Source organism: Talpa europaea (genome assembly GCF_964194135.1).
Source record: "Talpa europaea genome assembly, chromosome: 5".
NCBI classification, from domain to species: Eukaryota; Metazoa; Chordata; class Mammalia; order Eulipotyphla; family Talpidae; genus Talpa; species Talpa europaea.
In genome coordinates this window covers 62,198,008-62,222,002 of record NC_140071.1, presented here as the reverse complement: position 1 = coordinate 62,222,002, position 23,995 = coordinate 62,198,008, and the positions used below count along the sequence as shown (strand labels likewise).

Sequence of the window (23,995 nt, the reverse complement as noted above, 5' to 3'; positions counted from 1 at the left end):
CACATCGCTCAAATGCTGCACCACTGGGGAGTCCCTCAGAGGGATTACTCTTAATCCCCTATGAAAACAAGTATTTGCAAAATGTCACTGAGGCTCCTATAGTTACCAACCAGATTAAAGTCCAGTGTGTCAATAAATTTTTGGACTCTAATGGGCTCCGAAAAGTCTTAATATTAATAGAGTTTGCTAGTAAGTTGAAAAAAATCTACAGGGATAATATTTACAGGTAGAGAAAAAAATTTCATTTGTACCAGTACTCTTAAAAAGGTCAACAAATGTGTGACACCCTCCCTATTACTCCCAAATTTGTTTCGTAGCAGCTGCCTGGTAAGCCAGAGAGAGGATTCCAATGCTGATTTGAAGCAAAGTAAAACAGACATCAATTAGCACTGTCAGGAATTTCTGAGACAAGAGAAGGCTTGTGCATCACAAAACACCGTGTCTGGACCATGGCAGACTTTTTCTGTAACAGGCCTGCACAGTCCCTTTAGTCCTGAGAAACATTCTGATAATTAAAGATTGTCTGGTCACCTGCTCACACATTGGAAGCTATGGGCAGTTTAGAGGACAAGTCAGAAAGTGAGTTGAGTTTGGCATGACACTGAACACCTAGGTTTCAGGAATAAAAAAAAAAAAAAAAACTGTTTGAAAAAACAGCAATTTATTTACTTCCTAGCTCTCCTGGCTCATGAAATGATCCTACTATTAAAAACTAATGTGCCTTGGGGCCTTCCTAGTGGCACAAGGGGTTAAGACGCTGCACTACGAAGCTATTGCAGCCACTACAGCATGGGTTCGATCCCAGGCCAGGGAGCTAACCCACTTGGTACAGCAGACCTCTCCTGTCTTGCCTGCTGCTCCCCTCAGTAGTGTATTTCAGTCAGTCAGCCTATTCTGCTCCCCACTCTGTCTCTGGTAAACCTTCTCACCCCCACACCTCTGGCCTGTACCCCAGTTCTTGTTTGCATAAATAAATAAATCTTTAAAAACAGAACAAAACAAAACCAATGTGCCTTAAGCCCAAGGAGCTTGAGGTACATTTGATTAATTTATAATTCTATTTAAAGTATTATGAAGGCAAATTGAGAAATTCAGCAGTTCAATGTAAAAGTATCCAAGATGCCTCACAGGTACCTTTTGGGAGTCTGGTCGGGGGAGCATTTCTTGCCCAGGCATATAGAATGTTGGCTTTATCTGCACAAGTTCCTTCATCACAAAACCTGAAGGAAAAAAATGTCATTATAAATGAAGATTCAAGTTATAAAATGCACAAGTCACTTCCCATGGAGGAGGGGATAGGGAAAATTTGAAAGCAAAAATAAGTCCATCAATATATCATCACTGGTAGTCTTATCAGCTGTAAAATCCTAATGTAGACTAGAACAAATAATAGTTTCTATGTGAAAAAAGTTTATATAAGGAGAGATTTGTGTTTGTGACCCAATGTGAAATAATTCTGTGAGGTAAACATACAATTTATAATTAGATATATTCACATGTAGAATGTACTCCATGTAATCAGGTCAAAAAGTCAGTGTTTACAAAGGGAAGTGGTATAAATGAATGTTAACCCAGTGGAAACCTGGAGGTGGACTAAAAGACATGTCACAAACATTCCCCAAAGGGAATCAGTGTTATCAATCAATCAACCACAGCAAGAAGCAGTACACAGTACCTGCCCTCAGTGGGGGAACAATACAAGTACACCCCACGCAAGGGGTTCTTGGCTCTAAGTTTATGAATTCTGGTTGTGCCATTTATAAGTTGTTTCACGTTGCCCTCGTCAATCCTCCTGAGCCTCAGTTTTCTTTTGTAAGATAAAACAAGGATAATTATACTTACCACACAAAGTTATTCTGTAAATCAAATGAGATATAAGTGAAAACACTTTATAAACCTCAAAGCACTATACTAGGGTAATGCATTATTTAACAAAATGTTCACCTTATCTTAAGATTGATTGTTGAGAGGGGGCACTGCACGGTGAAAGTAGCACAGGCAGAAAAACATATCTGGCATTGAATCCCAGAACCTTCTCTTAACAGGTGTATCATGGGCATGTGGATAAGCCTTGAAGGCTCATGGGCTGTGGTGGTGATGAGTATAAGGCACCCAATGTGCTAACTGGCACACATGTCTATATCGGCAGATCCAATTTCATAAATGGTAAGCTGCCTTATCCCAAACCACACATTTTTTTTCCCATTACACTCTCTTCATTTGCTCTGTTATAAAATCAGGTTTGCTCAAAATGCTGTTAGGTGACTTTTTTTGCTTTTATATATTTGTATTTGGGAAATTGGTACCATGCAAGGCCAGAGCCTGGAGTTTTGGCAAATGTGAACTATATGAAGACTAGCAAAGACAAGGATCATGATAGCTTCATGGGCAGGTAGCTGGCTCACACAGAAGGCATATGTGGCAGCTTCCTAGGTGGGTTTGAAGCTGAGGCTAAAAACCTGGAGAAAAACATTACTAAGACGTATCTTCATTCTCAGAGGCAGGGACTTCTAAAATGTTTCCTATTTTTGGCTTGCTTAAAGCCAAAAATAGAATGAAAGTTTAGTAAGTACAAGCAGACAGCAATTATCCCACTTGAATAAACAGGCGAGGGACTGGAAACTAGGGGTTCCCCATAAGGTTATATTTAGCAAGTGATCTTGCTTCTATAAATCACATTGCAGAAAGAAATTGGATAATGTGCAATGTTAAACACATCAAGAAGTAGTTTCTTACTGTTCATTGTCAAGAACAATGTACTTAAGAAGAAGAATCATTACTATTTGAGACTTGTGTGTTGGAATAAATGTCTGTGACATCCTTGTGCCAATTATGCTAGAAAGGTTTAAGGTATTGGACAGTGCCCAAAAGCAAAAATTTCCTCCTTGGCCACATGCTATAACAGTTTAAGAAATGAGATAGTCAGATGTGATGAACTTTGTATCTCACCGCTGCGGGCTACTAAAATTTAAAGATCTGGGTGGCAATCTTCATAGCCTGCAACAAAGATCATAAACAGACCAAGTATAGAACATCAACATGATGGCAGTCATTGGATAAACAAGCTAAGTGCTTCCTCTGATATAGAAACAAGATGGAAATAGAAGAATGTATAACTAGAAAAAAAAAAAGAAATATAACAGGGTAAAATAGTTTAGTAAAATTTGCTAAGCCACAGATTTGATTATGTCATTTGCTGGCATAAACTCTTTCAAATGCTTCCCAAAAATAACACAAAATAAAATCCAAACATTGTACCATAACACATAAGGCCTTTCATGATCAGGGGCCCTGTTATGTCTCCAGGAATAAAAACTGTTTAGTCATAGCATATCACTGCCAATTTCTCTCTTTTCCCCAGTTTCCTTTGCCTGGAAAACCCCTTTCCCAATTCTTTGCTTGACAAACTATATTACCTGTTCCTTCAAATTCAATTCTTCCTCCTCAAGGAAGCTTTCTCTGATTCCCATCCCATCCAACTTCCATACTCCCATTCATATTCTCTTTCTCTCTCTCTCTCTCTCTCATTCTCTCTCTCTCTCTCTCTCTCTCTTTCTCTTTCTCTTTCTCTCTCTCTCTCCCCCCAACCCTCCCACCTTCACGTAATTCACCTCCTTTACTTGATTTACTCACTTTCTATTCCTTTTGCTATCCACTAATCTGGTCAGAACCAACTATTCTTGGTCATAATACAACTACTTTTACTGTATGTAATTCATTTGTTTATTTTGTTTCTTGACATACTGCCTATGAGTGAGGACACATTTTGTAGGGTAAGGAAAAATATCAGGCTTTTCTGCCCTTCCGCCATCAGGATAGATGAGGGAGCCCTGTGATCCTGGGTGCATGCCTAATGGCGGGCACCTGAAGTGGGTCCACCTGAGCTAAGAGACTGATTTATAAGGGTGGTGCAGCAGAGTGCGGTGTGGTGGTAGTGCGGTGTTAAGGGTGGAGGAGTGGAGTGTACGGAGGAGTGCGGCGACTATAAACCATGGCGAAGAGCATGTGGCTGCTAGAACCGTTCATAAACCTGCTCGGAATGAGTTGGTTGCTTTACACATTTCTTTCTCTTTGTCTTTCTCCATCTCTAACCAAGTGCTCATCTCAGTATCACTTCATCTCCCTCCCACAAGCCTGTGCCTACTTTAAAATCTGGAGTCCTACCTTTCATCCTGTACTCCTAGCACCTACAACTCCACCTGGCATTTACCAACTAGCCAAAAATATTTGAAGTTAACTGCTAAGTAAGTTCTTAATTTTTCATATATAAACACTTAAAAGAATTTTTTTTAAAGATTTATTTATTTATTTATACAAGCACTGGGTACAGTCAGAAGCGTGGGGGGTAAGAGAATTCACAAGAGCCAGAAGGGGAACAGAACAGGCAGACTGATGAAATACACTGCTGAAGGGAGCAGCGGGTGCTGCAGGAGGGGTTTGCGCACCATGTGGGACACTCGCCGGTGCTGCAGAGGCTGCAGCCAGCTTCATGGCCCAGCGCTCAACCGCCGCTGCGCCACCAGGGGAGGCCCAAACACTTAAAAGAATTTAATTGACTTAAATTACATTGTGTTGTCAAGTATAATCAAACTTAAAACATAGTTAAAAGGTTTGAACTAAATTGTTATTACAATAAATCTGAGTTATTCCTTGCCTGATATTTTATACAAATCAGCTAGTAGTTACTCTCACACAAGCATCGCAAGAAGGTTATACTTGATAGATGAACAAGCTCAGAGAGTTTAAGTAACTTCAAAGGTCAAGGTCAAGCCATTCTTCAAAGTTCTGGGTATTATACTCCTTTCCAATTTCAAATTGTGAGTCTGATTTATAGGCATAGAAGGATATTACATGAAGATAATATTTTATGGTGACTATCAAATCTGAACTAAGCTGCAATTTGTGTATGAAATTCTAATATTGAACTCTAGATAAAATAAGTTCTGCTATATTTGCCAAAAGACATGATTTTATATTTTATTCTTTTATTGGGTCTGGTAAAAAGAAGAGCATCAAAGGTAAACTTTGGTTTGACTTTTTAAATTCTGTTTTATGATTTTTAAAAAAATGTGTTAAACTCAAGACTAGGTAAAGAGTGACTTATTGGAGGGCACTGGGACATTGAGACTAATCCGAAAACTTAATGAGTGATAGAGTTATGTAAAGAGGAAAATCAAGAGGCCAAGAGAAATGGATTTATAATAAATAGTACAACAGTGTGGCAAAGGGCATTTGGATAAAATCCCTTAACTTTTTATTTTCAAATTTCCATTTCCCATATCAATCAATTTTATTCACATAAAATGATCAAATGGATAAAGACAGTATTGTGTACTTTGCTTTCCAAAAAGGTCCTACAAAAATAGAGAGTTTTTACTATTCTTATTAATAAAGAATTTGAGGCTAGGAAAAAGTGTAACCCTTAATCCAGGGTAATTTCAGGCCTCATCATCCAGGTTTCTTATTCTTAGAATTCTAATAGCTTCCCGGAAAACCTTCTCCAGATTAAGCCAATTACTTGTAAAAAGATTCACATAGCTCTCTTGTGGTTTCTCAGTGTTCATCATAAAAATGATGAGAATTAACATTTGAAAATAAAGCTATTCTGAATTCTTGGACCTTTGCTATAGTACCTTTTTCACCTCTAATCCACGGGGAAACTACTCAAATGGCATGAATATTTTCAGACAATGCCAAGCACTGAAAAGTGCTAGCCTGTCATTTTGAATTATCCAAATAAAGTGTGATTGACTGTTAAATGCCCTCTGGTTGTATCTTTTAAAGGCTATTTAAAAATCCAAGGTTACTCAGGGAAGATCAGAACTGATTACTCATTTCTTTTTTTGGCTTAATTTTTTTTAATAAAATGGTCATGCTGTCAAGTTAAGAATGTATGACCTTAAATTCCCATTCTAACAGAATCACAGGAAAATTAAGCCAAAATTAGAAAACATCTTTAAGAAATGCACCATAAAATCAATCACATGTGGAATGTCTATACCTTTCAAAACTGTATCCAGTATGAGTTAGGTATTTAAATTTCATTAGCTGCTCTATAAACCCAGAGAACATATTTCCCAGTTCACACAAATCCTAAGTGGATCTCAGTGCAATGGGTATGCATTAGCATAGCAATTAGAAAGACATTTAATGGGAAAGCTAAATCATAGTGGTGATAAAAAGTACCAGCCTGATAAACACCACTGCAACAACCATACCCCATGAGATTAAAGGCAATAAAGTCCACAAAAGAAACTGTGTCTGTCTACACCAAATTCTCAGTGCCTAACAAAGTGCTCGGCCCAAGTAGATGGCTAATAAATATTTTACTAATAAATGAATAAGGATGATAGCGCCCATTTATTAAGTCTTCCCACATGCCAGGCACTGCCCCAAGCATGTTATTTAACATCACTTTACTCCAAGATGGTATTAATCACCAAGTAAACCCATTTTACAAATGAGGAAACAGACCATTCAGTTGAATAACTTGACCAATGATAATGTAGGGTAAATGAGTTATCAAGGTTTTCATGCCCTTCAGGCACTAGCCTCTATGACTGGCACCTGTGGTATTGTACCTGTCCCATGATTGTGCACACCTGGGCCCAGGAGGGTGGGGATAAAAGGGCAGTGTCATTCTGGGGCTGGGGGAGAGGCTTAAGTTGCTGTCTCTCTGCCAGTTGATTTCCCCTACTCAATATTAAAATCTGTGAAGATGATGCCAAGGCCTCCAAAATTCTCTTTTAAACTGTTAGAACCAACAGTGAACCTACCTGGCCTGGGATGGTTGCACAACCGATGATTTTACAACATCACATAGTAGAGCTGACTCTGATTTCAAAGTTCTGGCTTTATGTAAAAATGTCTGTAGGGTAAGGTAAAAAAATTATCAGGCTTTTCTGCCCTCCCGCCATTAGGACTGATGATGGATCCCCGCGGTCCTGAATGCATGCCAGATGGTGGGCACCTGGAGTAGGGTGTGGGCATATGTAGGTGGGTACACCTGGGCTGAGATTGGGCAAATAAGGGCGGCGTCATGGGGATGATAACGGAACAGCAGAGCAACAAAGAACAAAAAAGTGAAAGGGAAGCCGAGACCACAAGAGAATGCCAGAGAGCCCGGAAAGAGTGAAGATTTGCTGGGGGCTAGGAAGCTCGCAGGCCTCCCAGCCCCCCAGCACCTCTGCCTGCTGTGTACCCAGTAAAATCCCAATAAAAGTCTGCAAAAGCCGCTGAGGGCTCCAGGACTCTCCTCCTTTCTCCTTTACCTGTCTGCTCCAGTCACAGAGACGCTGCACTGTGCCCTTCCTGCACTACAATGTCTAAACACTGTGCTATAACATTGCTATTTCGTTCTATAAATACTAGTCTTGTGAGGAAAAGATAATGTTCACAATTATGTAACATTTGTTTCTGCTGAAACTGCTGAAAGTTTCAACCATGCCATTCTATTTCATTCAAGTTGGCATTAATCTGTCAAGAACTGGACAGTTTTTGGTAGGATGGCCATTTTGATGATGTTAATTCTTCCAATCCATGAGCAGGGGATGTCTTTCCATTTCTTTGTGTCTTCTTCTATTTCTTTTAACAGTGTTTTATAGTTTTCTTTGTATAGGTCTTTTACCTCTTTTGTTAGATTTATTCCCAAGTATTTGATTTTTTTTGTTTCAATCATAAAAGGGATTTTTTTTATTTCTTCTTCTTCAGATTTATTGTTTGTGTATAGGAAGGCTACTGATTTTTGCGTGTTGATTTTGTATCCTGCCACTTTACTAAACTGATTGATTAGTTGAATTAGTTTTTCTGTGGAGATTTCTTGAACTACTAAACATAGGGCTTCCATATGATCCAGCAATTCCACTCATAGGTATTTACCCAAATGACACAGAAACAGTAATTCCAAAGGGCACCTGCACCCCTATGTTTATAGCAGCACTATTTACAATAGCTAAGCTATGGAAGCAACCCAAATGTCCAAAAATAGATGGATCAAGAAGATGAGGTACATACACACAATGGAATGTTACTCAGTGATCAAAAAAGATAAACACATGCTGTTTGCAGCAACATGGATGGAGCTAGAAGGGATCATGCTCTGCGAAGTCAGAAAAAAAAAGAAAAATACCAGATGGTCTCACTCATAGCAGGGATTTAGAAAACCTAAATAAGAGACCAGGAAAAAGACTAATCAATACAAAGTAAAAATCAAAATCAACAAGCAACTATAAACCAGAGACACACTACGGGGGTTGGGGGGAGGCAGGGTTGGGGAAAGGAAGGACTTGAGTCAAAATAAGGGGGGAGGTGCAATTGTATGGGGAATATAATCAAAATGAAAATGCATACATTGTGCAAAGATGAAAAAAAGATGTAAGAATTATACAAAATATTTAAATAAAAAAAAAGAACTGGACAGTTGCTAAGGAACTCCTATAAACACCTTGTAGAGGTCAGGAACTGGCCACTGAGCAGGTTTTCTGATCCCATGCAGACCAGGTGAAGGAGGAGTCAGAGTCCTCAGTGGTTTTTTGCAGGTCTTTTATTGGGATTTAGCGGGTACATAGCAGGCAGGAGTGCTGGGGGCCCGGGAGGCTGGCAGTCCTCCCAGCCCCCAGCAAATCCTCACTCTCTCTGGGCTCTCTGGCGTTCTCTGCTTCTGCTTCTTTGCTTCTCTCTAGGCTTCTCTTTCGGCTTCTGCTGGCATCTCCGTGATGCCGCCCTTAAATGCCCAGTCTCAGCCCAGGTGAATCCCATCTACTTATGCCCACACCCTACTCCAGGTGCCCGCCATCAGGCATGCATTCAGGACCTCAAGGATCCATCATCTATCCTGATGGCGGGAGGGCAGAAAAGCCTGATATTTTTTCCTTACCCTACACACCTCTACCAGGCACATAAAAATCCACCAAGGAATATGATCACTGGTGACTAGAAGTTAGACCATGCTACTAATTTTATTTTAACAAAGTTCCTTTATATCATCCTGATATGCAATTTAATAATTTAATGAATATTATAATATTAAAGTAGAAACAAGAAATGGATATAATTAATTTTAACCTAGAAGAAATTTATGTCTTGTACGGTAAGGAAAAATGGCAGGCTTTTCTGCCCTCCCGCCATCAGGATAGATGATGGATCCTTGTGGCCCTGAATGCATGTCTGATGGCGGGCACCTGGAATAGGGTGTGGGCATAGGTAGACGAGATTCACCTGGGCTGAGACTGGGCTTTTTAAGGGCAGCGTCACGGGGACGCCAGTAGAAGCCGAGGAGAAGCCCAAGAGAAGTCAAAAGAGAAGCCCAGAAGCAGAAGCAGAGATCACCGGAGAGCCCAAATAGAGTGAGGATTTGCTGGGGGCTGGGAGGACTGCCAGCCTCTGGGCCCCCCAGCACCTCTGCCTGCCATATGCCTGGTGTACCCTAATTAAAAAACCTGCAAAAACCACTGAGGCTCTGACTCCTCCATTACCCGGTCTGCTGGATCATAGAAAACCTGCACTGGTCCATTCCTGCCCTTACAGTCTACATTTTGTTATTACCCTCAAAGACATTTTATAGCCCTGGACAAGGAACAGTGTAAATACTGGATATTGTGTGATATCTATTTATACTAATAAGGCTGTTGTTTATGTTTGTTTAACTTTAGAAGTTTTGTTACGGCAAAAGAAACAGAGGGGTTTGCAGAAGACACATGGTGAATGTTGCTGTCTAGTGTACAAATGACAGGTAGTGAAGATATGAAGAGGGTGCAAAAAGTCAGCATATGCAAATTCCAGCTCAACCAAAGAATCATTATCATCATCACAGAGGCAACAAAGCTAGAGCCTTACTGGAAAGTAACATCACCCTAAAAAATATAGTCATTTAAATGAGTAACCAAGCAGGGTGTCTCATATACCAGCTCTCTCCATGTATTTATGTGCTATAGCTACTTTTCTCTTTCCCCTTATCAGCATCTATAACCCTATTGAGATAGTGGCATTTAAAAAGACACAGCAGGTGGTTAATAAATAGAAGCAGTTGAAAGGAATTTAAACTAAAGCTTCACAGGATGGTAAAGCATTACTGCTTTAGCTGAGAATGATTCCAAGTTAGAAAAACTGGAAATAGCCTCACTTAACCAGCTGGGATTCTTGTCAAAAAAGATCCACAACAACCTGTAGAAACTCTCTTTGATTGGTAAAGTGTAGTTGATCATAAGTGTCATTAGAAATAGCTTTCAGCGGTCTCCCTCATGGCACAAGGAGTTAAGTCTCAGTATTATGAAGCTATCCCCAGCCAGGGAGCTAACCCACATGGTGCAGCAGACCTCTCCTGTCTCACCCGCTGCTCCCCTCAGCAGTGTATTTCACTAGATCTGCCTGTTCTGCTCCCCACTCTGTGGTGAATCCTCTCACCCCCCCCCCGCACCTCTAGCCTACACCCCAGCTCTTGCATGCATAAATAAATAAACCTTAAAAAAAAGTTTTCAAATCAGACATTTACAACTAGAAGTAATAATTTAAGAAGTAACAAGATCACGGCAAAGTACAAGCAGAATACACAAGAAGCCCATTTCCTTTAATCACGCATCACTGTGAATATGAAATCGAGGTTTGCAGTCCCCCATTACTTCAAGCCATAGGTCCTATGCTCAGCAGAACAAAAATGCACAAGCCCATACTGTCCGGAGCCGTCCCGAGTATGTGCCGTGTTGCATATGCATGCCATGAATTCGCTTTACCGTTTCGCCTTCGGAGAACCACAGGTTTTTCCTGTAAAGCACATGAGACTGGGAGGTACGGGGGGAGGAGCTACGAGGGTATAAGAGGAGAACGCGGGGGAGAGAGAGGGGAAGAAGAAAAGAGATTTAAGAGGAGAACCGCGAGAGAGGAGAGTGCTGCGAGAGGAGCAGAGAGAAGGCCAGGGAAGTAAGAAAGACAGGGAAAAGGAAAAGAGAAGGAAAAGGAAAAATAAAGAAGCAAACGCTAGCGTCAAGTTGTCAAGCCCCTCATTTCAATCCTCAGCCCTTCTCTTTTAGTGCCTCCGAATCCCGCGGGTCGGGATACATACAACTCCACATTACAAAAAAATGTGAAGGATTACCCCCCCCCAAAATGTGTTCCAGAAGTACCCCAAATGCCAAAACAATTTTATGAAGAGAATATATGGTGATTTATAAGGTCTGAAAACCAGTGTAGCAAACTGCTTAAAAAAAAAAAAATCAGGGCCTCCCCGCTGGCGCAGCGGTTGAGCGCTGGGTTGCGAAGCTGCCCGCGGCCTCTGCGGCGCCGGTTCGATCCCCGGCTGCTCCCCGGCCACCAGAGGAGGGTCCCACATGGTGCACAGACCTCTCCTGCCGCCCGCTGCTCCCCTCAGCAGTGTACTTCGGTCCTTCTGCCTGCTCTGCTCCCCGCTCTGGCTCTGGTGAATTCTCTCACCCTCCCGCGCTTCTGACTGTACCCAGCGCTTGTATAAATAAATAAATAAATAAAAATTAATCTTAAAAAAAAATATTAAAAAAAAATCAACTGTTCATTAGAGTAAAATTAAAGGTATTAATAGAACAAATAAATGTATTTCCATTTCTAATATTTCCTAAAATTTACAGTTTTCTTAGTGGAGAGAAGTAATAGATCATTTTATAAATTTTAAATTTATATCTAAATTTCCTCTTTTTAATACCTCATTTCCTTACTGATCCTAACAGCCCAAACAAGCATCTGCTCCTTTTTTGGCATATTCAGCCAACAAATCTGGGGAACTCAGAACTTATACACTTTGAATTAAGTCTGCAAGCACAAATAGAATCCAACAAATCATGCTAGGGTAAGTGTAGGGTAAGTGATTACCAGGCTTTTCTGTACGCCTACCATTAGCATTGGATGATGGATCCCTGCGTTCCTGATGCATGCCTGATGGCAGGCACCTGAAGTGGGGTGTGGTCATGCATAGGTGGGTACACCTAGGCTAAGACTGGGCTTATAAGGGCGGCATCACAGGGATGCCAGCAGAGCAAAAGAGGGACCACCCGAAGGAGAATGAGCAGAGAAAAGAACCAGCAAAGAAGCAGAGGCCACGAGAGAATGCCAGAGAGCCCAGAGAGAGTGAAGACATGCTGGAGACTGGGAGGCCTAGTCAGACCCCCGGCACCCCTGCCTGTCGTGTACCTGATAAACTCAATAAAAGCCTGAAAAAGCCACTGAGGACTCCAGGACTCTCCTCCTTTACCCTATGTAGGGTAAGGTAAAAAGTATCAGGCTTTTCTGCCCTCCCGCCATCAGGATAGATGACGGAACCCTGTGGTCCCGAATGCATGCCTGATGGCGGGCACCTGGAATAGGGTGTGGGCATATGTAGATAGGATTCACCTGGGCTGAGACTGTGATTTATTCAGGGGTGGTGTCATGGGGACGCCAGCAGAAGCCAAGAGAAGAGAAGCAGTAGAAGCTGAGAAGCAGAAAAGCTGAAGCAGAACCATGAGAGAGCAGAGCAGCAGAGATTGCCAGAGAGCCCAGACAGAGTGAAGACTTGCTGGGGGCTGGGAGGCCTGCTAGCCTCTCGGCCCCCCAGCACCCCTGTCTGCCATGTACCTGGTAATCCCAATAAAAGCCTGCAAAAGCCACTGAGGGCTCCAGGACTCTTCTCGTTTACCAGGTCTGCTGGATCAGAAAACCTGCACTGTGTCCTTCCTGCCCTTACAATTGGCCTAAGTTGGCATGATGATCCATGCAGACAGGTATGGAGCCCTCCAAAGACCTGGAGGGACTGAGGAGCAACAGACTGTGTTTGCCTGTAATGGCGCTGGAGGCGTCATGGCAGCACAGGAGGTGGACACGGTCCGGGAGCTGCGGGACAAGACCTCGCCTGCAGGAGACGCCCAAGAGGACCAGCCAACGACCCCTGAGGCAGCAAGAATCGTTGGGGAAGAAAGGACCATGATTCGGAGCTCACCAGTGCTAATGAAGGGAAAAGCCAATGGACTTGGACTAATGGACTGACAATCCCGCCAGAAGGTGGAGGAACTTTGGCAAGTTAATGTTGTTCTGGGGACCCTGGGGGAAAATCGTTTGTAAACAACCCCAGGAGATGGGAATCTGGAGGTGGCCAGTAGGCCTTGGTGGCCAAAAGCAGCCTGTGTATACCCAGCAGCTAGTCAGGAGAAAAGCCAACTGAGAAGGTGTAGGGTAAGGAAAAAATATCAGGCTTTTCTGCCCTCCCGCCATCAGGATAGATGATGGATCCTTGAGGTCCTGAATGCAAGCCTGATGGCGGGCACCTGGAATAGGGTGTGAGCAGATGTAGATAGGATTCACCTGGGCTAAGACTGGGCTTTTTAAGGGCGGCGTCAAGAGGATGCCAGTAGAAGCCAAAAGAGAAGCCAAGAAAGAAGCAGAGAGAACGCCAGAGAGCCCAGAGAGAGTGAGGATTTGCTGGGGGCTGGGAGGACTGCCAACCTCCCAGCCCCCCAGCACCCTTGCCTGCCATATGCCTGGTAAATCTAAATAAAAGACCTGCAAAAGCCACTGAGGACTGTGACTCCTCCTTTATCCGGTCTGCTGGATTAGAAAACCTGCACTGTGGCCATTCCTGCCCCCTACAGAAGGCAAAAGCTGGTACTGATGCTAAGTTTGGGAAGCCCTGAGTGGCTGTTAAGCACTAAGTACTGAGGAAGGCCAGTGAGTCATAAAATCACCTGTGGGTGATGACTGCTTGTTCTCAAGTGAGGGTGAGGAGCTGAGGAACCCGTACTTGCACGGGTGGGGAACGTGGCTTGGGGTGGAGCCCAAGCCAAAGAGGGGACCCGAGAGAGGCCACATGTAGTTTGGATATCCAACCCATGTGCTTGTGCAGTGGGTTGGCCTGAGTGCAGGGGTCTGCGAGTCGCCCTGGTGGCAATGAAAGGCAAGTGTTGGAGCGACAGCAGATAGAAACCCTGAGGGTTGGTGATTACCCCCAACAGGATAGAATCGCCAATCCCAGAGTGAGTACATCCTGGGGGTGGATGCAGTGTGTGGCTTGTGGCCGAGACTGCAGCCAGAGAAGGCCAGGAAGCCTGACAGCTCCTGGCAGATGATGTGAGTGGTTGCCCTCCCTTGTATGAGCAGTGCCTTCGGCAGCAGAAGTGGTGGATTATCTGCTGGTGCCAATAATTGTCTTTTGGCACTAGGTTGGTGCCCTGCCTGGACTTACTTGTGTTTTGTTGTATTTTGTTGTTATATAGTGATGTATTTGCTTTTGTGGGCCATGGCTGCATTTATGTTTGCTAAGAAACAAAATTGTATATATGTAGATTGTATGGCAGAAAACCCTGAGGGGGTGGACTGTAGGGTAAGGTAAAAAGTATCAGGCTTTTCTGTCCTCCTGCCATTAGGATGGATGATGGAGCCCTGTGGTCCTGAATGCATGCCTGATGGCGGGCACCTGGAATAGGGTGTGGACATATGTAGATGGGATTCACCTGGGCTGAGACTGGGCTTTTAGGGGTGGCATCGCGGGGACACCAGCAGAAGCAGAGAGAAGAGAAGCAGTAGAAGCTGAGAAGCAGAAAAGCAGAAGCAGAGATCACCAGAGAGCCCAGACAGAGTGAAGACTTGCTGGGGGCTGGGAGGCATGCCAGCCTTTTGTTCTCCCAGCACCACTGCCTGCCATGTACCTGGTAATCCCAATAAAAGCCTGCAAAAGCCACTGAGGGCTCCAGGACTCCTCCTTTACCTGGCCTACTGGATCAGGAAACCTGCTCAGTGTCCCTGTCCTGCCTCTACACCCTGTCTGCTCAGATCATACAGAACCAGTTCTATGCCTTTCTGCCACTACAAACAAGAATGCCACAGAGCCCAGAAAGAGTGAAGATTCGCTGGGGGCAGGAGGTCTGCCAGCCTCCTGGCCCTGGGCATCCGGACCTGCTCTGTACCTGGTAAAAGGTCAATAGATGCCTGAAAAAACACTGAGGGCTCTAGCACTCTACCTGTCTGCTCAGATCATAGAGAACTTGCTCTGTGTCATCCCGCTGCTGCACTATGCTTGCTCTGATCTTGGTGCTATTACTTTCCCTTGGTCCCAAGATGATGTTCATTGCCTCCTCCTTTGAAAGCCCAGGAGAGGAAGTCTGAGTGTTAGATCTGACAAGTACTATTGCCTTCTTCACATGGGCCAACAGAACTACTGCTTTTCAATCAGCTGGTCCTTATTTGCATCCTCAAGAGGTATGTTAATTTGCAGTTGAGCACCAGGCCCACTCTAACTATAAAGGGACCACCCCACAGTATATTAAAAGGTTCACATCAATGTATGCAATTTGAATGCACATGCATACAATTAACTAGACACATTACCAGTGTGAGCTGCTAATTTGGAATGAGACACAAAAGACTGGAATATGGGTAGAGAAAAAAACTTTAAAATTAAAATGACTTCATAATGAAAACTGCTTCATGCTGTGTCTACTCTTTTCATGTAAACTTAATATAACTGTAAATATATTTTAATGAACAGTAGAAAGAGGCAATTACAGAGAGCAAAGGAGGGCAGCACAACAGTGAAACATCATCAGAACAGCTCTTTGCCTTCATATTAAAAGTGCCGCCTAAAGACAGGGGCTAAATTATAAGTTCATAATTTCAGGAGGGAAACTGTTTTCCTTATTAGAGACATACCTAGTTGCCAACTTGCTATGAAAACAGAACACGCAAATGCAAAAGGGAAATCCTAGCTAACAAGTAGAAAGAGGAAATAGGAGCTTGACATTTTGGTGTGAAAATATCTAATTAGCTTTTTTCTTCTTTCACAAAAACAACTTTGTTTTCCCATAAAGGTTTCCCCAAAGCGTGAATGAGTTTTGCTATTTTGGGGCATCAAAAACTATCACAGGCATCATAATCAAAATAAATGAACGTTTGAAAATCTTCATTTAGTACTCTATGTATCTTGGTACAGGATAGATTTGCAAGAGTAAGGATAGATTACCAAGTGTAAATCGAGTGTGATAAATTCCACTACTCAAATATTTTAGAAAAATAATGCAAGCCTTTTGACACTGATAGATTTTTGTTATTAATATTATAATTCAGATGGGAGGATAAGAAGCTAAGCAGTTGGAAAATATTTCACAGTGTCTCCAGGGCTGAGCCTGTGTGGCCCTGGGGGGCAGGGAGGAGCAGAGGATGTTTTGTGAAGTAACTGAAAAGTTCAGTTCCTGGAATATCATTCTAGATTTAATACAAGAGCCAAATATTGGGGTGTGGGAGAGGGTGAGTGGTCTTTACCATCTTTAAATGGAGAACAAAGCTGGACTGTGCAAAGTCAGAGTCATGAGAAAATTGTATTTAATGTGTACCTCCCAGTTCGTATATTTAACAGATAATGTGTGTGTGTGTGTGTGTGTGTTTAGGGTAAAACTAGATTTAAAAGGGTATTCGTAGGATAAATACATGCAATATTTCAATTTCTAAGATTTTCTAAAATCTACTGATTTTATTTTATTTGTTTTTGTGGGACCCTCGCCGGTGGCCAGGGAACGAACCGATGCAGCAGAGGCTGCAGGCAGCCTCGCAGCCCAGCGCTCAACCGCTGTGCCACCAGGGGAGGCCCCTACCAATTTTAAATTAAGAGCAGTAACACACACATAGACACACACACAGGGTTATGTGAGTTGAGTTCCTATGTGATATGCCCCTTTCATCACACACACCCACCCACACACACACACACACACACACACACACACACACACACACACACGTATTCCTACTTTTAAATAAACAGTTAAATGAACAATCGGGTTCAGTTAAGAATAAAAGCATCAATTATTGTCCTCGATGTATAGTTATAAAGTCAATTAAAGCAAACTGATAGATTAAATGGAAATACAGCCTGCAAGACAGATTTTTAAAAACCATTTAAAATGACATGGGTATAATACCATCAAGAATTGAATAAACTCAAAATGCCACTGCATGCAAAAGGCAGTGGGCTGCCTGCTTGAGGTGAGTCAACCAGTGCCTGGTCTCCAGCCCCTAATAAAGTTGTCTTTCCAATCTGACTCAGCATCTGCATATAGTTTATAGTCATAGGATTATGGAATTTTAGAGTATAGAGTAATTTTATAAATTCTAGTGTCATTGTTAGTCCCTTGCTAAAATGAAAAAACAGGTCAGCCCACAAGGAACAAATAACTTACCCAGGGAAATCAGCCAGTTAGCCCCCTATTCTTTCACTTTATCACATTGCTTTTCAAGTAATAATTTTAGCAAAATAAATTGTAGCAATTATTTTACTCAAAGTTGCTGCTTTTATTTTTATTTACATTTTTCTTCAAATTTTTTCCCCAAATTGAAAATCTTGTTGCAAAAATATTTTATAGACATAATTTCAAAATAATGTTACGAATGTTAGTATTTTTAAAGGGTCAAAGTAATGTGTGACTCTTGATAGCTCTTTAACGCAAGAACAGTGTACTAGATTCAATTCCTTTTATATAATTATTCTTGACACTTAGAACTGTAATAACATTTAAGTGACCTATCATTTCATTCATTCTTTTTAACCAAGATGAAATTAAGGCAGGTTTTAAAGCTTACATCCCTTCTAGCTAATTTCACTAGTTTCAATCCAAAGTAAATATTGCTAATTTCAGAGGAAATATTTTTAAAGCATAAAAACCATAGGATATGATTTCTGAATAAGATTCAGAAAAAGCTGTCACAGAATAATCTTTTAATCCCAGAATTTTCTTTACAAAAATTTACTGAAGAGCAAAAACTGGAATGTTACTATCAAAGGGCATTAAGTGTGATTTGCTGACTTCATTTTTCTATAAACCCAGTTATGTGAGATGAGTTCCTATATGATGTGCCCCTTTCATCAAACAGCTTAAGCCTATTAACAAATACTTTGATGGTACTTGGTCCATGGAGACTTCCACTAATTGCCCTGTGCTTTTAACAGTTCCAAATACATATTACAATTGTTTATTATAAAAATGACTTGAAAGCAGTTGTTTGTTGTGCACACTGCACAACAGCCTAAATAATATTAGGTTGTACAGGGAAAGGTCTACCAGTCTACATAATTATGCAGAGACAAGACCACAAAGCATATCCCTCTCTAATACAAAGCTGACACACTAGTCATGATGGATTATTAAGATGCTAGCTATAGGTGCAAAATATGAAACTTAAAATACAGCTATTTTCAGTGTAAGCTCATTTTCATGAACACCAAAAACTTAATTGAATCAGAAGATTTCAAGTCATAATTGTGGTATAAGTTTCTAAGGGTAGAAAACATAGCTATTTATCCTAGAGTCTCTATAGTGTCTACTACAGTTCTGGCATCTCATAGGCATCTAATAGAAGTTTATTGATTGCTCATAACATGATATTAAAACTCAGAATGTTGCTTGAAATATATTCGAATACTCCAACAGTAACTCAAATAAGTTGGAGACAGCATGATAATATGAAGATAACTTTGGATATGGAACCGGAAAATTTGGTTTGAATCGAACCAAATGTGTTACCTGGAGCAAGCACTGAATCTCTGGGATTTCGGATCCTTGTCTGGAAAATGGGGCTATTAATACCTGCTTTGCAGGGATGTCAGGATAATATGGTGTGTACAGATCACCTAGCGCAGTGTCTGGGACAAACAGTGCCCTTTGGGTTGAATCATGAACTTTAAAAATATTTATCAGAGTATCCATTACTTAAACATTCAGTCTTTATTTACAAGCCATTTATACCTTGACACTGTCTATGCTAATAGACATAGTTATTAAGTGAGTAACACATACTGATGGATGTGTGGACTAAATAACAGTGATAATCAAACCATGAAAACCAAGCAATGCAAAAGAACAATGAACTAGAGAACATGCAAATAGTCTGCCTATTTGCTAATCAGCTGTAAAATGCTTCCACAGATGTCCTTTGTATTTTGAAAAAACATTTTCTATATGCTTTTCTACTACGGAACCATGATTCCTTACCAGTAACTTCCAGTAGATGAAGGCATATTGCATCCAAAAAGCAGCATATGATGGACAGTATCCATGCTGGCCCGCGGCTTGAAGTCAACTGTTAAGAGAAAATGACACATGAATATGAACACAGGTTATACTTCTGTGCACAAATGTCACAAGAGACGTGTAGTTTGACAATTTGATGCTCTTATGATAGAGCACCCAAGCTGTATGAATTTTCTTTTTCCTTAAGATGAGCATGATTTGATCATTTAACTTCCTCAGATAGTTGACTCTAATAATAATAATTAATAAGCAACACACACATTTTTTTAATGGAAGAGACCACATAGAGTAATGAGAACAGTGTGTGGGTAAAAAAAATGAAAGCTCTAACAGTAGTAGTCACTGGAATGTGATAGAGACAAATTCTAGAAAAGAAAAGTGGAAAATATATCTTCACAAAAATATAGAAGAGAAAAATTACTACTCTGGATCCCACTGCATACTCAGTAAAAGCATGCTAAAACCAACGCATTTCATTTCTCTTTTTCTACTAATAACAGTGTTTTAAAGACATTAAGCAAAAATCAGCTCAGACATCAAAAGCTAAAAACAAGTTAAACTATTATCTATAGATTAGAGATTGAATATGAGGTCCCTTTCCCTTTCCTGGCTTGAGTTTGACTGATTCCCTTTTGTCCAAATTCACCATGCTGTCCTATAGGGGCCAGTTACAACTCACCCTTGCCCGTAAAAATGCTAATTAGCCTAAAATTAGCCAAGGTGTAAAATTGCATCTTTTATCTTTTTGTTTGTATGATAAAATTAATAAAATATCACATTCTGCTAAAACATGTCTCTGAAACACAAGTGTTTATAAAAGATGTTCTACATTAAACTATAACACCATGACCTGCAGAGTGTGAATAGTCAGAAAACACAGGCCACCTACTACAAGACAGCCTGACTTGACTTTCAGTGGAGATAACACGACTTTTCTTTTATTGCACTGAAACTATGAACTTAAAACCTAAAAATCATATCTTGAGATTTTCATACCACTATTTATAAAACTAACAGAGGACAGATGGAAAATGGATTTGCTCTAATTTGAGGCTTGTTTTCTTTTTTTTTTAATAAAAATTTTATTTTTATATTCCCCATACAATTTCAATCCCCCCATTTTGACATCAATCCCTCCCCTCCCGCCACCTACCCCCCCAAAAGTGTCTCTGGTTCATAGATTTTTGTTGATTTTGATTTTCACTTTCTTATAGTTATTAATTTTCCTGGTCCCTTATTTAAGTTTTCTAGATTCCTGCTATGAGTGAGACCATCCGGTATTTTTCTTTTTCTTTGAGGCTTGTTTTCTATTACCAAAGAATATAGTGAGTTTAGGAGACTGAAGAAGGTATACTTTGGAAAGGAGGACTCAGTTGGAAATTACAATAGTTTATAAATCATAGAAAATCATAACGTAACCAAGCCTAACTTTGTTAGCAAGGGAAAAAGAAGGAAGGACAGGGTCTATCTACAGACTCACTCTCAAGTTGAGTGTAAGATTTCCTCCCTTCCTTCCATAATCCTCTCAGGGTATCATCCCTGGCAGAAGGAAAAATTAAAAAGAAATGAAGTGGGAGTACATGGCCTTTATTTCTTTTTTTCTTCACTTTAAATTTATCTTGCTATGTGTTACAATTTTTTACTTCATATCCATCTTTATCAATTGGCTTATAATCAGTCTAATGGTATCTAAGTTTTTTGTTCCAATGGTATCTTCCACCTTTTTTTTTCCCCTTTAAATGTCCCTCTGTTACTCCATCAGGGGTTTGTCAAAGAAAATGGTGTCTCCTCTGCTGTTCCAGAACTTATGTAGATGATCACATGGTTCCCATCCCTTATAGAAAACTTTATTATGAGTAGATTCTATTAACAGATTTTCTAAGCCTTGATCATTCTGGTATTTTGGTAATAAATCAACATGTCCAAGTGCATTTTATCTAGAATTTTAAACTGCTTGGGTGGAAAATAATGTTAGTTTGAGGTATCAAATAAAATTCTAGGTGGAAATATCCAGCAGAAGATTTAAATGATGAGAGTCCTGTTCAAAATAGAGGAGAGGAAATTATGTATGTGAAAATTACTCAAAAAGTGAACCCTGATGTCTGAAGCCATGAGGGCAGCCAAAAGGGTGAACTTATGTTCCCATAAGGCACCATACAGGGCTTGGGAAAGTTTTGGGGAAAGCCCTGAGTGGTCAGGATCTGTGCAAGAGTCCCCAGTAGTGTCTTTTTCATATGAATGTGGGGCATGTGTTATTGTGAAAGGAGGCAAAAATCTTTTTTGAAAAAAATGAGTTATCATTAAATTTATAAAATGAAATATTAATGAACAAAAGCTTCACTAAAGATAGGAAGGAAAACCTTTTGGGAGAAGAGTATATCATGAAGACAAGGACATACAATCTCTGTGGCTGTTCATCAGGAAGGAAAGTCAAATTTTTTGTCTGGGGCCCTGCTTATACAACAGGGTCTTCTAATTTTTTTAAAGTAAAAAGCAAAAATCATTCAAAGTACAACTTCTCTAGGCATGTTCTGAAATTTTTCTCATTTTCACATGCTATATTAAGAATGATTTATTTGCTCCACATTGAACGCTTTCTAGATATGTGTTTAATTTTAGTTTCTGTAATTAGAAGCACATCAATATTTTTAAGTGATAGTAGAAGAAAATTCCTGAGTTCCCTCTTATAACAACTTGCTCTTACGGACTCTTATTTCTCCAGAAACTCAACCAAGTTTAATTGCTAAGTAAATTACTGGTACAGGGTTTAAACAAGAAAGCAACCATCTTTCTCATATCCAAAAGATCGGAGTATTCATATAATTATTGCTCCAGGTACAATTCATTGCCAGTGGAAACGAAAAATACCACCAGAAAAGGAATGTTATATCAAAATGTAAACCTAAAACAAATAATAGATGCCATAAAACAAAGCAGTACTTGGACAATTTTATAGATGGGCCTGCTGCCAGTGGTGGGAGGAGTCAACTGAGAAAAGATGAGGCTGACAGGTTCATTTCCTGGGTTTGCTCCATTCCTATTTATTATTCCTTGCTTTGCATAACAAGATCCCACACTAGTGAATAAGAATGAGGTCCTTTGAGCATAAGCTACATATATGACTAGGCTGGAGATTTTAACACTATTCTGTTTTAACAAAACAGTATATAGAAAAATATTTTAAAATTACAAATCAAAGAAATTCCTCCTTTTCTCTTTTTTCTCCAAACATACATCAAATAAATAAAGGATTGAAGGCAAAGAAAGCTAGATGAAAATACTGGAAACTGCATGTAAGTGTGTGAGTCTGACAGGCAGAATAAACAAAGGCAGCTTTGGGGTGGTGACATGCAGGCAAAAACAGAGCCTCGTGAGGAGCAAGGGAATATTCTATCCATTAAGATTAAAAGTGTCACCAAGTATTCTAACTCAATAACAGGATGACAGCTGCTTAAGTGAAAAAGGTACTTCAGTCTCAATGGGTGTTAACAGTTCAGATTGTCTGATGTATAAGATCAGAAAATTTTGTAGGCAAGTAAAAGTAAGTTCTGGAAACCAACTACTTTTGAAGGACTAGGACTCCAGAAACAGTGACTCATGCACATTAATTAAAGGAAATACTATGACACAGAAAGTGCAAAGATTGGAGGATTTCTCAAAGGATAATGTCATCTGAAATAAAAGACTTTAAAGTACCTGTGTGGGTGACATATTGAACAGAGAGATATCTAGGCCTACTTTCTGGAGTTCTAAGAAAAATTTGCCCTAACTGCATGAAGCTGTTAGGGATTTATGGCCTCTTTAAGCTTACATCTGACTACAATCAGAGCTATAAAATTCCCTAAGAATGTGACCTAGGAGAGAACTTCATTTAGCACTTTACTTTCTGTCCGTTTCCTTTCCAAGTGGCTATCCAGGGCTGCAAGTCAAATATTGATGGATTTGCCAGACCAAGGACATGGAACAGTCCAGTGGTGGAATGAACACTTAGGAAATACCTGTGTACATAAAACCAACCCAAATTTACTAACAGAAATGGGAGGAACATCCTTGTTAGCTATAGATAGGCAACAGAAGACTAGTACAGCCTATTGATAATTAACTTATAAAAAAAAGAACATGAAAATACAAGTGTAAATCTCCTGATCTTTGGGGTTGGCATATTGGAAATATGTTGGGTGACCAAAGGATAGAAAACATTCAAGAAATACTGAGACAGGGCCCACAGATTATCATGAAATAAATTAGGTTTTATCCATTTATCAAAGACCTCTAGTTTAGTTTTGTGTTGTCTTATTTATGCTATCTTAGCTCTCTCAACTAACTTTTTTTTAATTAAAGATTTATTTATTTATATAAGAACTGTGGTAGAGGCCAGTGGCTCAGGAGGGTAAGAGAATTCCCCTGAGACATAGCGGGGAGCAGAACAGTAAGATGACTGACAACACTGCTGAGGGGAGCAGCAGGCCAGATAGAAATCTGCTTCTCCATGTGGGTATCTCCCTGGCCAGCCGGGAATTGAACCCGCACTGCAGAGGATGCGGACAGCTTCACAGCACTGCGCTCAACCCGCTGCGCCATCGGGGAGGCCCTCAACTAACTTTCACTCAGAAACTGGAACAGCTTCCTAGGGTGCCTACTAGAAGACATTCAGTGGTCATGTGGGAGACAGAGACTACACTATTCATGTTGGAGAAAACCCTAGGTGACAGAGGAGAAATAGAATATATAGACTATATAGACAACTCCCTCTTACACTCACTCCTCTTTCTGGTTACTGTGTGGATATTGCATGGATATATGAACACTGTGACTTCCTTGGTCTCTGTAGTCACACCACTGAGTGATCCCTAAATATGATCAAAAGTAGTCTGCCTGTTCTGTTCCCCACTCTGTCTCTGGTGAATCCTCTCACCACCTGCCCCATCCCCGCACCTCTGACCTGTACCCCAGTTCTTGTACGCATACATAAATAAATCTTTTTT

At 40.6% G+C, this 23,995-nt stretch overlaps 1 protein-coding gene across 9 annotated transcripts in view; it reads right to left on the bottom strand.

Annotated features, from left to right (window-relative positions):
• PAM (peptidylglycine alpha-amidating monooxygenase) overlaps positions 1-23,995 on the bottom strand; it is a gene marked incomplete at its 3' end in the record, with an annotated part of 185,585 nt that overhangs the window by 114,233 nt on the left and 47,357 nt on the right. For all 9 annotated transcript variants that reach the window (XM_084234220.1, XM_084234221.1, XM_084234222.1 and 6 more), the window contains 2 exons: positions 18,972-19,059; positions 1,135-1,220 (listed from right to left, as the gene is read on the bottom strand). In XM_084234220.1, coding sequence (XP_084090346.1) covers positions 1,135-1,220; positions 18,972-19,059 — 174 coding nt within the window. The remainder of the gene's footprint in view (positions 1-1,134; positions 1,221-18,971; positions 19,060-23,995) is intronic.